This window comes from Ursus americanus, chromosome 27 (assembly GCF_024610735.1).
Source record: "Ursus americanus isolate L20-20 chromosome 27, mUrsAme1.1.p, whole genome shotgun sequence".
Taxonomy (NCBI): domain Eukaryota; kingdom Metazoa; phylum Chordata; class Mammalia; order Carnivora; family Ursidae; genus Ursus; species Ursus americanus.
This window is the reverse complement of record NC_142153.1, coordinates 5,367,171-5,384,476: the sequence shown is the minus strand read 5'-3', so window position 1 is coordinate 5,384,476 and position 17,306 is coordinate 5,367,171. Positions and strand designations below refer to the sequence as shown.

The 17,306-nt window shown below is 44.1% G+C and overlaps 1 protein-coding gene across 4 annotated transcripts in view; it reads right to left on the bottom strand.

Annotated features, from left to right (window-relative positions):
* The window catches only part of SLC20A2 (solute carrier family 20 member 2), a 104,558-nt gene that overhangs the window by 12,682 nt on the left and 74,570 nt on the right, over positions 1 to 17,306 (bottom strand). For all 4 annotated transcript variants that reach the window (XM_045779197.2, XM_045779198.2, XM_045779189.2 and 1 more), the window contains 3 exons: positions 14,118 to 14,321; positions 12,496 to 13,087; positions 276 to 461 (listed from right to left, as the gene is read on the bottom strand). In XM_045779197.2, the coding sequence (XP_045635153.1) occupies positions 276 to 461; positions 12,496 to 13,087; positions 14,118 to 14,321 (982 nt within the window). The remainder of the gene's footprint in view (positions 1 to 275; positions 462 to 12,495; positions 13,088 to 14,117; positions 14,322 to 17,306) is intronic.

Genomic DNA, 17,306 nt, shown 5'->3' with positions numbered 1-17,306 from the left:
CTTCCCCCTGCTCTGCTTCAGCCTCTCTTCCTCCTACACTCCCAGCCTCTCACTTTGTCTCCCTTACTCGGTGCCACTGGGGATGGGCCGGCTGCGCAGGCCAGAGGGTGACAACGGGCGGCGAGCCCTCTCCCCACTGGGCCCCAGCAGCCCGGTGGCCATGCTGAGGGCGTGCGGGCAGAGGGGCCGCAGGGGAGCACTTCAGACATTCCAAGCTGGGTGCTGCGGCAGGCCCCGGAGGACAGCCCTGCCCACCCTGCTGGCGCTTGACTTACCTGGACGGCGTGATGGGCGTGAGGTCTTTCCCCATGGTTTGGATCACTCTCCTTCCCCAGACCCAGAGACCGGTACAGATTCCGACTCCTCCATAAAACAGCAGCCAGACGGGGGTCGCTGCCTCTTGCAGGACGGCGCCTTGCTCGTAAATCAGCCACAGGGCTACCAGGGGACCGATGGCGTTACTGGGAGGGAAAAAGAGGTGGTGACACAGACGTCGTCTGCACTGTGCACAGCGGGCGGTGGCTCCCCGGGCTAGAGGAAGGCCCACCGGACCGTATTTGTAGATCGCCCACACGATCGAAATGATGACTTTGTTTTATTGTGGTGAAATACCCCATGAAATTGACTGCTTCCACCATTTCTAAGTGTACGGTCCAGCAGCTGACACTGCCGTGACACCGATCTCTAGGACTCTCTCACCTTGCAAATCCGAAACTTTACACCCACGGAACAGTAGGTCCCTTTGCCCGGTGTTCCCCAACCCCCCCCCCCCCCCCCCCCACGGCTCACCACCATCCGAGTTTCTGTTGCTACAGATTTGACTACTCCGGGTACTTCACAGAGTAGAATGACTCAATATTCGTCTTTGTGTGACGGGCTTATGTCACTCTGCGTCACGTCTTCAGGGTTCATCCACGTGGGAGAACGAGTCAGAATCTCCCCCCCTTCAAGGCTGCACACCCCACTGGACGCATGGCCCACATCGCCGTCCATCCCGCTGCCAGCTCACGCCGGTCGCTCCCACCCCCCGGCTCCGGTGAACAACGCTGCAGTGCACACGGGCGTACGGCTGCCCCTGCACCCCGCCTGCACTTCTTCTGGGTACACACTCAGAAGGAAGAAGACTGCTGGAGGACCCTCCAGACCGTGTTCCACAGCAGCCGCACCAGTTTATAGGCCCCCCAACAGCACACGAGGGCTCCCGGTTCTCCACACCCTGGCCAACACTTGTCACTGTGGTTTTGACAGGAGCCCCCCCTTAATGGGTATGTGACTTATTAATGTTTTAAAGAAGTACTAAAATATCACAAGTGGACACAAAAACCCAGTTCTTTTTTTCTCTTCTATTTTTTCTCTATTTTCATTTTCATTACTAGCACTGCTACTAATACTAGCTACCAGTTCGGGCAGCCGTGTCCACTCCCACACGACAGACCACAAACGCGTCTCTCACCGTTAGTTCTCACACCCACCCTGCCACTAGGCATCGTTGCTCCCGTTTTACTGACGAAACAGATGCCAAAGTTTTGTCACCAGCAGGAGACAGGTCTCCCTTTCCCCTCAACCCGCTACTGTCACTCGGGCCCTTGGCAAGCACATGTGGACTGTCTTGGGGGATGCCACAGGTTTGGTTTGGTTTGGTTTTTAAAGTAGGCTCCATGCCCAGAGCGGAGCCCAATGGGGGCTTGAACTCATTCAGTACTATAAATTTCTAAGCACTGCTTTTGCTGCAACCCATTAATTTTGATTTGCTTTCATTTTAATTTAGTTTAAATTACTTAAAAATTTCTCCTTTGATCCATGTGTTATTTAGAAGTGTTGTTTAATCTCCTTGTGTTCTGGGATCTTCTAATAATCTTTCTGTTATGGATTTCTAGTTTAATTCCATTGTGCTCTGAGAGTAGTAGCTTTATTTTTTTCAAATGTGTTTAGGTGTGTTTTATGTTCTAAAATATAGCATATTTTGCTGAATGTTCCATATGAGCTTGAAAAGGATGTGAATTCTGCTACTGTTAGATGAAGTACTCCACAGATGTCAGTTATATCCAGGTGATTTGATGGGTTTAGTGAATTCAACTATGTTCTTACTGATTTTCTGCTTGCTGTGTCTGTTCTAAAATTAATACAGCGACTCCTGTTTTCCTTTGATTAATATTAGCATGGTATATTTTCCTCCTTCCATTTACTTTTAACCTGAATGTGTCTTCATATTTAAAGTGAATTTCTTATGGCAACATACATTTGGGTCTTGTTTTTTGATCCAGTCTGACAGTCCTAATAGGTGCATTTAGACCACTGACATTCAACATGATTACTGATATAGGACGATTAATATCTACCATTTTTGTTACTCTTTCCTATTTGTTGGCCTTGTTCTTTCCTATTTTTGTCTTCCACTTTTTTTTTTGCCTTTTAATTGAGCATTTTATATGATTTCATCTTCTCTCTTAGCATATTGATTATACTTTTTTTAAACTGTTTTTAATGGTTGCGCTAGACTTTGCAATATATACTTATACAGCTAATCCATGTCCACTTTCAAAAAATACTATACCATTTAACAGACAGCATGTGTCCTTAAAATTAAAAAAGATCCTCATTTCTCGCTCCCATCCCCTGTATCACTGCTGTCATTCATTTCACTTAATACAGGCATACATGACGATATATATATATATATAAAATATATAATATAAAATGTATAAAATACATACATAGTTGACTCTTCAACACTGTGGGGATTGGGATGCTGACCCCCCAGTCAAAACTCTGTATATAATTTCTGACTCCACAAAAGCTTTACTACTAATAGTACTGTTGATTGCAAGCCTATTAACACATATTTTGCATGTTATATGTAATATATAGTGTATTTTTACAATAAAGTAAGCTAGAGAAAAGAAAATGTTAAGAAACTCATAAAGAAATGTATTTATAGTACTGTACCGTATTTATTGAAAGAGACCTGCATATACATGGACACAGTTCAAACCCATGTTGTTCAAAGGTCAACTATATATACATACATACATATGCATACCTTCATATACACATAGATAGCTGTGTGTGTGTGTGTGTGTGTGTGTGTGTGTGTGTGTAGAGTTTTATTCAATTATGGGCTGAGAGCAGATGTTGTATTATTTATATTCTTTTTAATTTGTTGAGATATGTTTATATATTAAACTATATTTAGGTAACTTTATATGTATATATAATATATATTAACATACACGATTGAATAATTGATACACTGTTAGTACTATTTTGAACAAACTGTTATCTTCAGATCAATTGAGAATAAGAAAAACAAGTACTTTTACCTTTACTTAACCCTTCCTTTGAGTTTCTGAGCTACATTATCTTTCTTCTCTCTAAAGAATTTCTCTTAACATTTCTTACAAGTCAAGGTATTTCTCTGGCAACAAACTCTCTCAATTTTTGTTCATCTGAGACAGTCTTTATTTCTCTTTCACTTCTGAAGAATAATTTCCCAGGGTATGTAATTCTAGGTTGGTGGATTTTTTCCCCCTCACTTGAAATATTTCACTCCACTCTCAACTGCATGATTTCTGAGGAGAAGATGGATGTAATTCTTATCTTTGTTCCTCTATAAGTTTTTTTCTTCTGGCTTCTTTCAGGTATTTTTTATCTCTGATTTTCTATAGTTTGAGAATGATATGCCTAGGTATAATTTCTTGGGGGCATTTATCCTACTTGCTACTCTCTGAGCTTCCTGGACCCATGGGTTGGTGTCTACCATTGATATAGGGAAATTTTCAGTCACTATTGTTTCGAATATTTCATCTGTTCCTTTCTCTCTGTCTTCTCCTTCTGGTAATCCTATTATGCATATGTTAACACCTCTGTAACTGTCCCACACTCCTTGAATATTCTATTCTGTTTCTTTCGGTCTTCATTCTCTTTAATTTTCAGTTTTGGGGATTCCTGTTGACATATCCTCAAGCTCAGAGATTCTTTCCTCAGCCGTGTCTAGTGTACTAGTAAGCCCATCAAAGGCATTCTTCATTTCTGTTACAGTGTCAACTCTCATATTTCTTTCTGGTTCTTTCTTTTTTTTTAATATTTTTTTATTATATTATGTTAGTCACCATACAGTACACATCCCTGGTTTTTGATGTAAAGTTCGATGATTCGTTAGTTGCGTATAACACCCAGTGCACCATGCAATACGTGCCCTCCTTACTACCCATCACCAGTCTATCCCATTCCCCCACCCCCTCCCCTCTGAGGCCCTCAGTTTGTTTCTCAGAGTCCATCGTCTCTCATGCTTCATTCCCCCTTCTGATTACCCCCCTTTCTTTATCCCTTTCTTCTCCTACCGATCTTCCTAGTTCTTATGTTCCATAGATGAGAGAAACCATATGAGAATTGTCTTTCTCTGCTTGACTTATTTCACTTGGCATTATCTCTTCCAGTGCCGTCCATGTTGCAGCAAATGTTGAGAATTCGTTCTTTTTGATAGCTGAGTAATATTCCATTGTATATATGGACCACATCTTCTTAATCCAGTCATCTGTTGAAGGGCATCTCGGCTCCTTCCACGATTTAGCTATTGTGGACAATGCTGCTATGAACACTGGGTTGCATGTGGCCCTTCTCTTCACTACGTCTGTATCTTTAGGGTAAATACCCAGTAGTGCAATGGCTGGATCATAGGGTAGCTCAATTTTTAACTTTTTAAGGGACCTCCACACTGTTTTCCAGAGTGGCTGTACTAACCTGCATTCCCACCAACAATGTAGGAGGGATCCCCTTTCTCCACATCCTCTCCAACATTTGTTGTTTCCTGCCTTGCCAATTTTTGCCATTCTAACTGGCATAAGGTGGTATCTCAGGGTAGTTTTGATTTGAATTTCCCTGATGGCTAATGATTTTGAACATTTTTTCATGTGTCAGTTAGCCATTTGTATGTCTTCATTGGGAAAGTGTCTGTTCATATCTTCTGCCCATTTTATGATTCGTTTATTTGTTTCTTGTGCACTGAGTTTGAAAAGTTATTTGTAGATCTTGGATACCAGTCTTTTATCTGCAGTGTCATTTGCAAATATATTCTTCATTCCGTGGGCTGCCTCTTCGTTTTTTTCACTGTTTCCTTGGCTGTGCAGAAGCTTTTTATCTTGATGAAGTCCCACAAGTTCATTTTATCTTTTGTTTCTCTTGCCTTTGGAGATGTGTCACGAAAAAGGTTGCTGTGGCCGATATCGTAGAGGTTGCTGCCTATGTTCTCCTCTATGATTTTGATGGATTCCTGTCTCACATCGAAGTCTTTCATCCATTTGGAGTTTGTCTTTGTGTATGGTGTGAGATAGTGGTCAAGTTTCATTCTTTTACATGTAGCTGTCCAATTTTCCCAGCACCATTTATTGAAGAGACTTTTTTCCACTGGATGTTTTTTCCTGCTTTATCAAAGATTAGTTGCCTAACGAGCCGAGGGTCCATTTCTGGGTTCTCTATTCTGTTCCATTGGTCTATGTGTCTGTTTTTGTGCCAGTACCATGCTGTCTTTGTGATCACAGCTTTGTAGTACAACTTGAAATCCGGCATTGTGATGCCCCCAGCTTTGTTTTTCCTTTTCAACACTTCCTTGGCGATTCGTGGCCTTTTCTGGTTCCACACAAATTTAAGGGCTGTTTGTTCCAGTTCTTTGAAAAATGTCATTGGTATTTTGATCGGGATGGCATTGAAAGTGTAGATTGCTCTGGGTAGCATGGACATTTTAACTATGTTAATTCTTCCGATCCATGAGCATGGAATATTTTTCCATCTTTTTGTGTCTTCTTCAATGTCTTTCAAGAGTGATTTGTAGTTTCTAAAATATAGATCCTTTACGTCTCTGGTTAAGTTAATTCCAAGACAACGTATGATTTCTGGTGCTATTGTAAATGGGAACGGATTCCCTAATTTCTCTTTCTTCAGTCTCATTGTTCGTGTATAGAAATGCAACTGATTTCTGAGCATTGATTTTGTATCCCGCCACATTACTGAATTGCTCTATAACTTCTAGTAGTTTGGGGGTGGATTCTTTTGGGTTTTCCATATAGAGTATCATGTCATCTGCGAAGAGAGACAGTTTGACTTCTTCTTTGCTGATTTGGATACCTTTTAAAGCTTTTTGTTGTCTGATTGCTGTTGCAAGGACTTCTAGTACTATGTTGAAAAATAGTGGTGAGAGTGGGCATCCTTGTCGTTCCTGATCTTAAGGGAAAGGCCTCCAGCTTTTCCCCATTGAGAATGATATTTGCTGTAGGCTTTTCATAGATGGTTTTTATGATATTGAGGAATGTACCTTCTATCCCTACACTCTGAAGGGTTTTAATCAGGAAACGATGCTGTATTTTGTCAAATGCTTTTTCTGCATCTATTGAGAGAATCATATGATTTTTGGCTTTTTTCTTGTTGATATAATCTATCACACTGATAGATTTGTGAATGTTGAACCACCCTTGCATCCCAGGGATGAATCCCACTTGGTCATGATGGATAATCCTTTTAATGTACTGTTGGATTCTATTAGCCAGGATCTTGTTGAGAATTTTGGCGTCCATATTCATGAGGGGAATCGGTCTGTAATTCTTTTTGATGGGGTCTTTACCTGGTTTGGGGATCAAGGTAATATTGACCTCATACAATGAGTTTGGTAGCTTTCCTGCTTCTATTTTTTAAAATAGCTTTAGGAGAATAGGTATTATTTCTTCTTTGAATGTTTGGTAGAATTCCCCAGGGAAACCATCAGGCCCTGGTGTTTTGTTTTTTGGAAGGTTTTTAATCACTGTTTCAATCTCTTCATAATTAATTGGCCTGTTTAAAAAATCAATTTCTTCCTGTTTCAGTCTTGGTAGTTTATAGGTTTCCAGGAAGGCCTCCATCTCTTCCAGATTGCTTAATTTATTGGCATAAAGCTGTTGATAAAAGTTTCTAATAATCCTTCCAATTTCGTTGCTGTTCGTTGTGACCTCTCCCTTTTCATTCGTAATTTTATTAATTTGGGTCCTTTCTCTATTCTTTTGGATAAGTCTTGCCAGTGGTTTGTTGATTTTATTAATTCTTTCAAAGAACCAGCTTCCTGTTCTGCTATCTGCTCTACTGTGCTCCTGGTTTCTAATTCATTGATCTCTGCTCTAATCTTGATCAACTGCTTTCTCGTGTGTGGATTAGGCCTGTTCTTCTGTTGCTGTTCCAGCTTCTTGAGGTGAGAATATAAAAACTGCATTTTAGATTTTTCTATTCTTTTAAGTGAGGCTTGGATGGCTATGTATTTTCCCCTCAGGACTGCCTTTGCAGTGTCCCATAGGTTTTGAACCGTTGTGTTTTCATTCTCATTGATCTTCATAAATTGTTTAAATTGATTTTTGATTTCCTGGTTTATCAAATCATTCTTGAGCAGGATGGTTCTTAGTCTCCAAGTGTTTGAGTTTCTTCCAAATTTTTCCTTGTGGTTGAGTTCCAATTTCAAAGCATTGTGGTCTGAGAATATGCAGGGAATAATTCCAGTCTTTTGGTATCGGTTGAGACCTGTTTTGTGTCCCAGAACATGGTCTATTCTTGAGAACGTTCCATGGGCATTACAATTGAATGAGTATTCTTTGGTTCTGGTGTGTAGTGTTCTATATATATCTATGAGGTCCAACTCGTCGAGTATGGCATTCAAAGCTCTTGTTTCTTTGTTGATTTTCTGCTTAGATGATCTATCTATTGCTGATAGTGGAGTGTTGAGGTCCCCTACTATTAATGTATTATTATCTATATGTCTCTTTATTCTGGTTAAGAGTTGGCTTGTGTATCTTGCTGCTCCTCTGGTGGGGGCATATATATTTAAAATTGTCATATCCACTTGTTGGATACATCCTTTAAGAATAATACAGTGTCCTTCTTTATCTCTATAGTCTTTAGTTTAAAATCCAATCTGTCTGATATGAGAATTGCTACCCCAGCTTTCTTTTGAGGTCCATTGGCATGAATGATGGTATTCCATCCCTTTACTTTCAGTCTGGATGTATCTTTAGATTCAAAATGAGTCTCTTGTAGACAGCAAATGGATGGGTCATTTCTTTTTATCCAATCTGCAACCCTGTGGCATTTTATGGGAGCATTTAGGCCATTCACATTGAGAGTGATTATTGAGAGATATGATTTTAATGATGCCATGTTGCCTGTAAAGTTTTTGTTTCTATAGATTGTGACTTTCTGTTCTGTATCACTCTTGGGGCCTTTTTACTTTTATAGAACCCCTCTTAATATCTCCTGTAGGGCTGGTTTCGTGGTTACGAAATTGGTCAGTGACTGGCGATGTTGGAAGTTCTTTATCTCTCCATCAATTCTGAATGACAGCCTTGCTGGATAAAGGATCCTTGGCTGCATGTTTTTCTCTGAAAGAGCTTTAAAAATGCCCCCCCCAACCCTTTCTCTCATTCCAGGTCTGTGTAGACAGGTCTGATGTAATTCTGATATCTTTGCCTTGGTACGTGAGAAATTTCTTTGCCCTGGCCACTTTCAATACTGTATCCTTGGATCTAATATTTGCAAATTGCACTATGACGTGACGTGGCGTAGGTTTGTCGTGGTTGAGCTTGGGAGGGGTCCTCTCTGCCTCTTGGACACGAATGCTTGTTTCCTTTGCTAGATTAGGGGAGTTTTCAGCTACAATTTGTTCAAATATCTCTTCTAGAACTCTGTTTTTCTCCACCCCCTCGATGCCGATGATTCTGACACTGGAACGTTTCATTGAGTTAGTAATCTCCCGTAACCTACATTCTTGAGATTGGATTTTTTTGAGCCAAGTTTCTGTCTTAGCTTTCTCTTCTACTAACCCATCCTCCAATTCGCCGATTCGTTCTTCTGCCTCATCCACCCTGGCCGTCAGAGCATCTAGTTTTGACTGCATTTGATTCACAGCATTTTTATTTTCTGCCAGATTCACTCTCATTTCCGCCCTTAGAGATTCTATATTCTCGTTAATATTTTTGTTAATATTTTTTCAAGTCTACACATCATCTTGACCATTGTTACTCTAAACTCCATTTCTGATAATTTGGTTATATCCATATCCATTAGTTCTGTGGCAGAGGCCACAGACTCATTGTCTTTTCTTTGCTGGGAGGGATTTCTCCTTCTCGTCATTCTGATGAGGAGAGGTTGCGGGTTTTCCAGAGCCCAAATTATTGACCAGGACCCAGGCAGTGTGCACTTGTTTTATAGGGACCTTAGGGATGTGGGCTTCTTGATTTTTCAGCCTTCCTTCTGGGGGAGGGGTCTTGCCGCTCCGATACTCAGGCAACCCTGTTTGGGTAGAGTCCCCTGCAAGGGGGGATGGGGATGGGTACCCTGTGAGCCAGTATTTCCAGGCTTTTGTTCTCTGGCGGCTTTCCCTGGCGGTTTGCTGTGCCTCTTCTGAGAGTCAGAGCAGCAGCGGCCGAATCTCAGCCTCTGTCTCAGAACAGAGGGATCGCGGACCGTTCTCCACTGATGTTATGGCCACTTTAACTCTGTTTCTGTTGGTGCTGCTCAACCCTGCAGCGTCCCGGGATGTGCGCCCCACACCCAGCTCCCAGCTCTCACTTCCAGGGCCTGCGCGTCTCTGTCCTTTGTGTTTCTAACACCGCCAGCCACCAGCCGCCCCCGCACACTCCGGAGCTCCGGGTCTCAGTCTGGTGGCGCCCACTCCCTGGCTCACGGTCTCAGTCCGCTCTCTCGCGGGTGCCGGTCCAAGAGTCCACCCGCTCTCCAGTGCAGGTGGCTACCGCTTCCCGGCGCCCAAACACGGCGGCTCCCTCCCCCTTCCGTTTATCTTCCGATATCTGTGCACGGGTTCACGGCTCCCCGATTCGTTCCGCAATACTCAGCGCTGGAGATGTTCATTTGTAGAGATCCAGATGTATCTTCCTGCGACTCACGCTGATTCCATGGGTGTTCAGGATGGTCTGGTACCTATCCAGCTCGACTCAGGGGACCAGCCGAAAAAGGGGACCCCTACTCTTCCGCCATCTTAACTCCCCTCCCTCTTTCTGGTTCTTTCTTAGGGTTTCCACGTCTCTGCTTACATTGCCCATCTGTTCTTGAGCGATGCCTACTTCACCCACTAGAACCCTCAGCATACTGATCACAGTTGTTTTAAATTCCCCGTCTAATCATTCCAACATCCCTTGCCATGTCTGGTTCTGATGCTTGCTCTGTCTCTTCCAATTGGGCACTCTGCCTTTTGGTATGTCTTGTATTTTTCTTGACAGGCAGACACGAGGTACCAGGTAAAAGGAGCTGCTGTGAGCTGGCCTGCAGTGATGCAGTGGAGGGGGAGGCCAGACGGGGAAGGCTTCTCTAGTCCTAAGGTACAGCTCAGTCTGTCAGTGAGGCTCTGCCTCTGGACTGCGAACTTTACAAGTATTTCTGTTTGTTTCTCCCCCTTCCTGTAGCACGGGATGGTTCGAGTGAGCTAGAATATCCCTTCCTCCAGGTTAGGCTGTGATAGTACCTCAGCGGGTTAGGCTCTGGTTAGCTAGTTTTCCCTGAGGGCAGTTGGTTAAGAACACAGTGCTCTGGGTCTGTCAAGATGGTTACTTTGCCTCTGGCCCGCCATGGAAGCAGGAGGGCATTGTTTTCCCTGATGTTCACCGTGAGGAGCTGGTAGAGTCCCTAGAGGTAAAACTGACAATCTGGTGGGGGCCTGCCATGGGCTCTCCCTGAGTCTTCACCTCTCACACTTGTCTCCACCGAGCGTCCAGGAATTCATCATTACGGCTCAGGCTCTCCTGCCCGGCACTGGTTCCCACAGCTCTTTCCACTCGCGAGTCCCTCCATGACCCCCTGTACTTGTCTGTCTCTCCCGTACTCGTCCTGGGGGCAGCTGTCTGCCCTGAGTCCTCCTCACTCTCATGGATCCAGGAGCAGTTGTTGATCTTTCAGTCTGTCCACTTTGTCGCTTGTTGTGAGGATGGAGGACAACCTCCGAGCTCCTGCGTGCGGAAGCCCCGCAGGCCTCCGACGGCAGTCGCCTGCAGCTCCAGTCTCCCCTCCTCAGCTGCTCGACGCCATGCAGGCAGAGTGGAGGCGGAGGGTCACAAAGAACTGCCTCTCGAGTCGGCTTCCCGTTAGCTGTGTGATCCTGGACAAGAAACGTCACGTTTCCGAGCTTCAGATTCCCTGTCTTGGGAGGATACCCCTTATGACCTCAAAGGGGACCATTTTGAGGTCAATTAGAGTAAGTTACAAATGGTTCAGCCCCGAAGCCTGGGGTAAACTTAACCTTTGGTTAAAGGAACAGAAGCCTCTCTTCACTGTCACATTACTTCCAGAACCTTGCTTTTATCTGACTGTGTCTGTACTCAGAAACCTCAAAACCAGCCCCTGCACTGCAAGCCACTGCCCCAGACTCCAGTCACCTGCAGCAGTCCCCGCCCGGACTCTTCCCGAGGCCTTGCAACACTGCTCGGGGGGGTTCGTTACTTTTCCATGTACCTTCTTTTAACCAACCCAGCTGGAATTTAAACTCCCAAAGAACAGCGACCCAATTTAGAACACTGCCAGTACCAGGGCTTCAAGGAAGAATTTCTTCTGATCAGGAGGAAGAGGAAGTAGGGTGGTGCTGGGTGGGGGGTGGGCAGTCAAAAACCTAAGATAGGACAGCACATGATGCCTCAAATACAATAACATGGCAACACTTATACAACAGTGAGTGGAACTCAAGATGTCCAGGCCTCTCGTCTGGGAGGACAACTCCTTTTAAAAAGAACAGACATTGAACCACACGTGGTTAGGCAGTGTCTGGAAAGCCACAGTTATAGAATGGAGAGTCATGTATCTGGGCAAGAAATACAACAGCATGTGTTCCTGATTTTGAAAAAAACATTCGGCCTGACGATCATTATAATAATAGTAATAAGGACATACATAGATACTGACTATGTGAGGAGCACCGTCCTAAGCACATTAAATACAACATCTCACTTACTCCTCCTGGAAACCTCATGAGGCTGGTACTAGTTTTACTCCCATTTTACAGATTGGGACATGGAGGTTTTGGGAAAACACATGCCTTGTCTAGGGCTTCCCAGCTTGTAAGAAGAGAACATGGATTCTTTACACATTCCAGGCCTCTATGACCTGCTGATCTTCCAGTCCACACTCTCTCCCTCCGTGGCCTCCTTGCTCTTCCTACGATAACCTAGGCACGCTCCTGCCTCAGGCCTTTGCACCTGCTGTCCTGGGACTGCTCTCCCACAGATGCTCAGCGGCTGGCTCCTGCAGCCCCTTCAGTTCTCACCCGGCGAGCCCTAACTTGAGCAGCCTGGCCAACACTGCAGTCCCCCAGATGCTGCCATCTTATTCTGCCCTTCGCATTCACACCGCCCAGCACACCACACACGCTAGCCGCCTGTCTACTCCCAGCGACAGGGCTCTTAGTTGGCCGTCCGACACCCAGCACAGTGCCTGGCCCGCAGGCAGACCCTCCGCACGTACTCGCTGAAGGAACGAGTGGCTTACCTCACGTCATTGCCACCGTGAGCGAAGGATCCAAAACAGGCAGTGAGGACCTGCAGGAAATGGAACAGGAGGTGGACCTCAGCTGTGTCCTTCTCCTCCTTCTCGTCTTCGGCAGGGTCCTCTCGGGGCTGGTCAGGGTCTGTCAGCTCCGATGCCAGCTTCATTTCCACACCTCCCTCGTCGGCCTCGATCTCGGCTTCCGCCACCGCATTGCAGTAGCTCGAGTAGCTGTCATAGCGAAGTCTCTTCTTGGAGTAGGACACGGCGTCGCCCACCAGCTTCTCGCTGTCCTCGGGGGCGGAGGCCGAGTCGGCGGCTTTGAAGGTCGAGTGCACGGGCATCCCACAGATGGCGGCCGTGTAGCACGTGTAGCTGTTGTTCCGGCGCAGCAGCCTGTAGTTGCTCTCGGGGCCGGGCCTCTCCTCGGGGCCCCTGTCCGTGTGCATTCTGTGCAGCAGGTCCTTGTAGAGCCCCGAGTCTTTGTGGACTGTATGGTACACGTGGCCGTCGCTCCGCGTGGGGCCGTCCAAGCCGAAGGTGCCGTTGGAGACAGGCGACTTTGCAGAGCCGTGAGTCATGGAGAGTGCCCTCCCTGCAAAGGGGAACGAGAGTCTGACTTTCTAGCCTTTGGAATACAAATCATTTCTGGAAGGAAAGACACTTCTTGGGGTGGGTATGTCTGGAAATCAGGGTTATGGGGGATTTTCTAATTTCCCACATGCTTTCTTTTCCAAATCAACTACAAAGAACACGGTTAAAATCAAAAAGGAAACTTGGAAACATACAAATTAATAATATGGCATTTGAAAATGATGCTATCTTTCTCCTAAAAAGTGTCTTCTAGAAATTACCAGAGCACTTGTTCCTGTTTCTAGTAACCAATAAAGGGAGAAGCCTTATAAGGAACTTATCCTGGGAAAACTTCATACATGAGGGACAAAATCCAGTTCACTGTGAGACAGATATTCCAGGTGTTCCTTAAAGGCCAATCATGACTGTCAGAGGCAGATATCTCTCGGATCAGTGGGGCAAAAATCCACTGGCTTTCTTTGGGCCAAGTCTGAGAGTGCACCCACAGGAAGCGAAAGCAGGTGCCAGGGCCCCACCTCGCAGGGAGGCGGGGAGCTGCCCGGACAGGCTTGGCAGAGGCCGGTGCTCGCCCATCCTTCACAAATGTTAGGAGACCAAAGAATCCCACCATCGCAGGACAATCTCAGTGTTTCCTGAGGTTTCCGTGACTCTACAGCAGGACAGGCTCCTTGGTTCCGATGTCAGCTTTCTCTGTCTTCCAGGAGGAAGGCACACTAAGCGAGCTGGAAGGGCCAATCTCCGGCAGCTAGGTGACTGCACCACGGAGGACGCGCGTGCAGCTGACTGAGCCGCACGGAGGCAGTGTGCGGGCCTGACGGGACTAGACATAGCTCTTGGAACAAAATCATAGGCCTGCTCTGTTGACTGCATGATCTCCTGAGACATCTTTAGCCCCTGGGTTGTCCCAAAACATGAAACTGGGGAACACTTTTGTGCATTAAAACCCAACCATCCAGAGACAGGCCTGGCTGGTGTCCCCCAGAACTGCTCTCTGCCACCATGCAAACCCAAAACCTCTGCACGCGTCTCACCATAGGAGGCCCGGGGGTGGTTTCCCACTGAGGTGCCTTCTGAGGTCCCAGCTGGCTCCCCTGCCGGCCCCGTGAGAGGGACGGTGCTGTCGTCATTGGCCTTGGCACCTGGTAGCTCTTTAAATACTGGGGACTCCACTTCCTGAATTTTCCCAAGGCTTTCATCAGACACTCGTGATAAAGCAGCTTCTTTTTGTAATTTGCCTAAAGAAAATATAGTCATAACTGAAAATGCTGTAATAGAGTTCTTATTAAAAAATGAATATAAAAATGAGTATTTATCTTTATGATTCAATACTTACTTTGGAAATGAAAAAAAAATAGTTATAGCTAGATAGAAAAAGAAAGTGGAGAGTTCAATTATCTGGGAAACTTGAGCCAGAAAATTCAGCTACTGAGGACAAGAGGGGGGCTCAGGCCTCAGTTATCTCCTCCAAAACCAACAAATAGAGAGGGCTAGATCTGGCCCCCACGGTCCCTTCTAGGGCTAGCATTCTGTAATCCTACAACCATCTGGACTGGACTTCTGTTTTCTTAAACTAACCTCAAAATCACTGAAATGTTTATCCTTTTTGTCTTCAGAGATATTAGTTATAGTCTCTTTGGTTTTCTTCTGTTCAATAAATTATTGGTCTCCGATTTCTTCAGGTCACCAAATCTTAGGAAACAAGCAAATCATCTTCCAAAAAGGAACAGAGAGATCTTACTCACTTTTAAAAATCCTTTACTTTCAAAAGAGAGAAGGGATTTTTAAAAACGCTGCTTGAAAGCTCTGTAGCATTCTTTTTAATTAGATCTGATAAGTGGTGCCGCTGATTGAATGATCTCGCTGCTTACGAATTCTCCTGGGCAAATTTCTAAGCTCTCACCTAAAATGCAAGTATTCTTCTCAGTCCCTCTGCTGGATACACTCACAAAATCGCCATCCCCTCTCTTTCTCTATCTAGAGAGTCAGAAGAAATACAGATTTTCCAAAACTACACTTCTGTACTACAGGGAACAGAGAAAAAGGTACACACACATCTCCGACCACGAGATGCTTATAATCAAAATGAGAGAAGGTAATTTTTGTAAAGAAAGATTACAATAATAATTAAGCAAAAATTGTTAATGCTTAAGTGAGATAGGTTTCATTATTTTCTGCTTTTTATTAATGAACACGCTGAGGTACAGACAGATCAAGTCATTTGCCCAGAGTCACCCACGTGGTAAAATGCCTGCAGTTTAGCTCTATGGCCTGTGTCCTTAATCACTAATGTGTACTTAAAAGAACTGAACAAGAAACATACGGTGAAATACCAAAATATGGCATTGACAAAAAAAAAAATCTCCTGGGAAGCCAGAATGGCGGGCAATATCAGTTTTCTGCTGTCATATTAACAGCCTTAAGCTGGAAAGCGACGATTTTATAGTCTATTCGACAAGTGTGTTCAGCTATTAGGAAAAGCCTTTAACGTCAAAGCATTTAAGCATGGGGTTCAGTCAGGCCAGCGGCATGTTTTAAGGGGTTCATCTTGAGCAAGTGCTCTGTATGAACAGAGCAGGTGGTAATTATTCTCAGCAGGGAGCGGGGCTACCTGGGGGAAGCAGCAGCAGCTAGCTATTAACTATTACTGACGTGGCTTTACTATTTAGTCTGAAGTTGTATGTATTAATGCGGATCTTTCTAGCATTTGTTTTTTTCATTTGTATGCAGTAAGCTGAGTACGTGCATATGTGTCCATCCTGATTCAAAGACGTGTCTAGATCCGTGTAGCCCCCACCACAATCAGGATACAGAGAGGCCCTACCACCCCCCAAAGCTCTCCGTGTAGTCAGATCCCCTGCCCAGCTCCTGGGCAACCGCTGACCTGGTCTCTGTCCCTAGTGTTGTCTTTTTCAGAATGTCATATAAACGAAACCACAAAATTTGTGATTTTTATAAAAATTTTAAAAAGGGAAAAAACTTTTGTGAGTGGGTAAAACAGTTTTTAGATGTGACACTCAAAACGCAATTTATAAAAAAGGTTGGTAAACTGAACCTCGTCAAGACTAACAGCTGTTGCTCTGTGAGATACACTATTAAGGGAATGAAAAGACAAGCTACAGCTCGGGAGGAAGTGTTTGCAAATCCCGACAGAAGATTTGTATTCAGAATATAGAGAGAAATCTTCAAAAATAGCGCAGTTACAAAATGAGCAAAAACTGTGAACACACACTTCATCAGCAAAGCTATATAAATGGCAAATAAGTGCATGGAAAGGTGCTCCACAGTGTTAGTCATCACAGAAGTGCAAATTAAAATCACGAGATATCACTACACACCAATGTGAATGGCTCAAAAAAATATGGACAAGCTTTATGCATTTCTTTTTCCCTAAGAGTCTTATCACTTTCTATTTTCATTTAATTCTATGATGCACTTTGAGTTAATTGTTTTTTTTACAGGTGTGAGGCTTAAGTCGACGTTCTTTTTTTTGTATGCAGATGTCCAAATGTTCTAATACCATTTGTTGAAAGATGACTCTTTCTCCACTGAAGTGCCTCTATACTTTGCTGAAAATCAATGTGCTGTATTTGTGTGGGTCTATTTCTGGACTCTAGCCTGTTCTATTAACGTGGGTATCTATCTTTCCACTAATACCACATGGTCTGCTTTATATTAAGTCTGAGTCAAGTAGTATGAATCCTCCAACTTGTTCTTTTTTTTAAATTGCTTTTGGCTATTCCGACCCCTTTACCTTACCATATAGATTTTAAAAGCAACTGGTCTAAATCTACGAAATATCTTGCTGGGATTTTAATTTAAATCGTATTAAATCTAGAGAGCAATTTGACAAGAACTGACATCGTAACTATACTGGGTCTTCCAATTCATGAACGTGGTATGTCTCCTCATTTGTTTTGCTCTTCTTCAAAATATGGGTTTTCAAATTTAGATATGTCCACACTGAAACACAATTGTAAGGCACACTCTAAGGCCAAAAGTAAATACTACTTTTCTTTTGAGAGCCCTATAAAAGCATGTGGACTCAAGGCTTGGAATTATGTTGCTAGTGACAGAAAAACAACTCGGGCAACTTTCCGACCCATATTCTTCTTTTTTAAAAAATTGTTTATGTTGAGGTGTAATTTATACATAATAAAATTCATACATTTTAAATGTACAGGTAGATGACCTGTGATGAATGAGTAGACCCTATAAACATT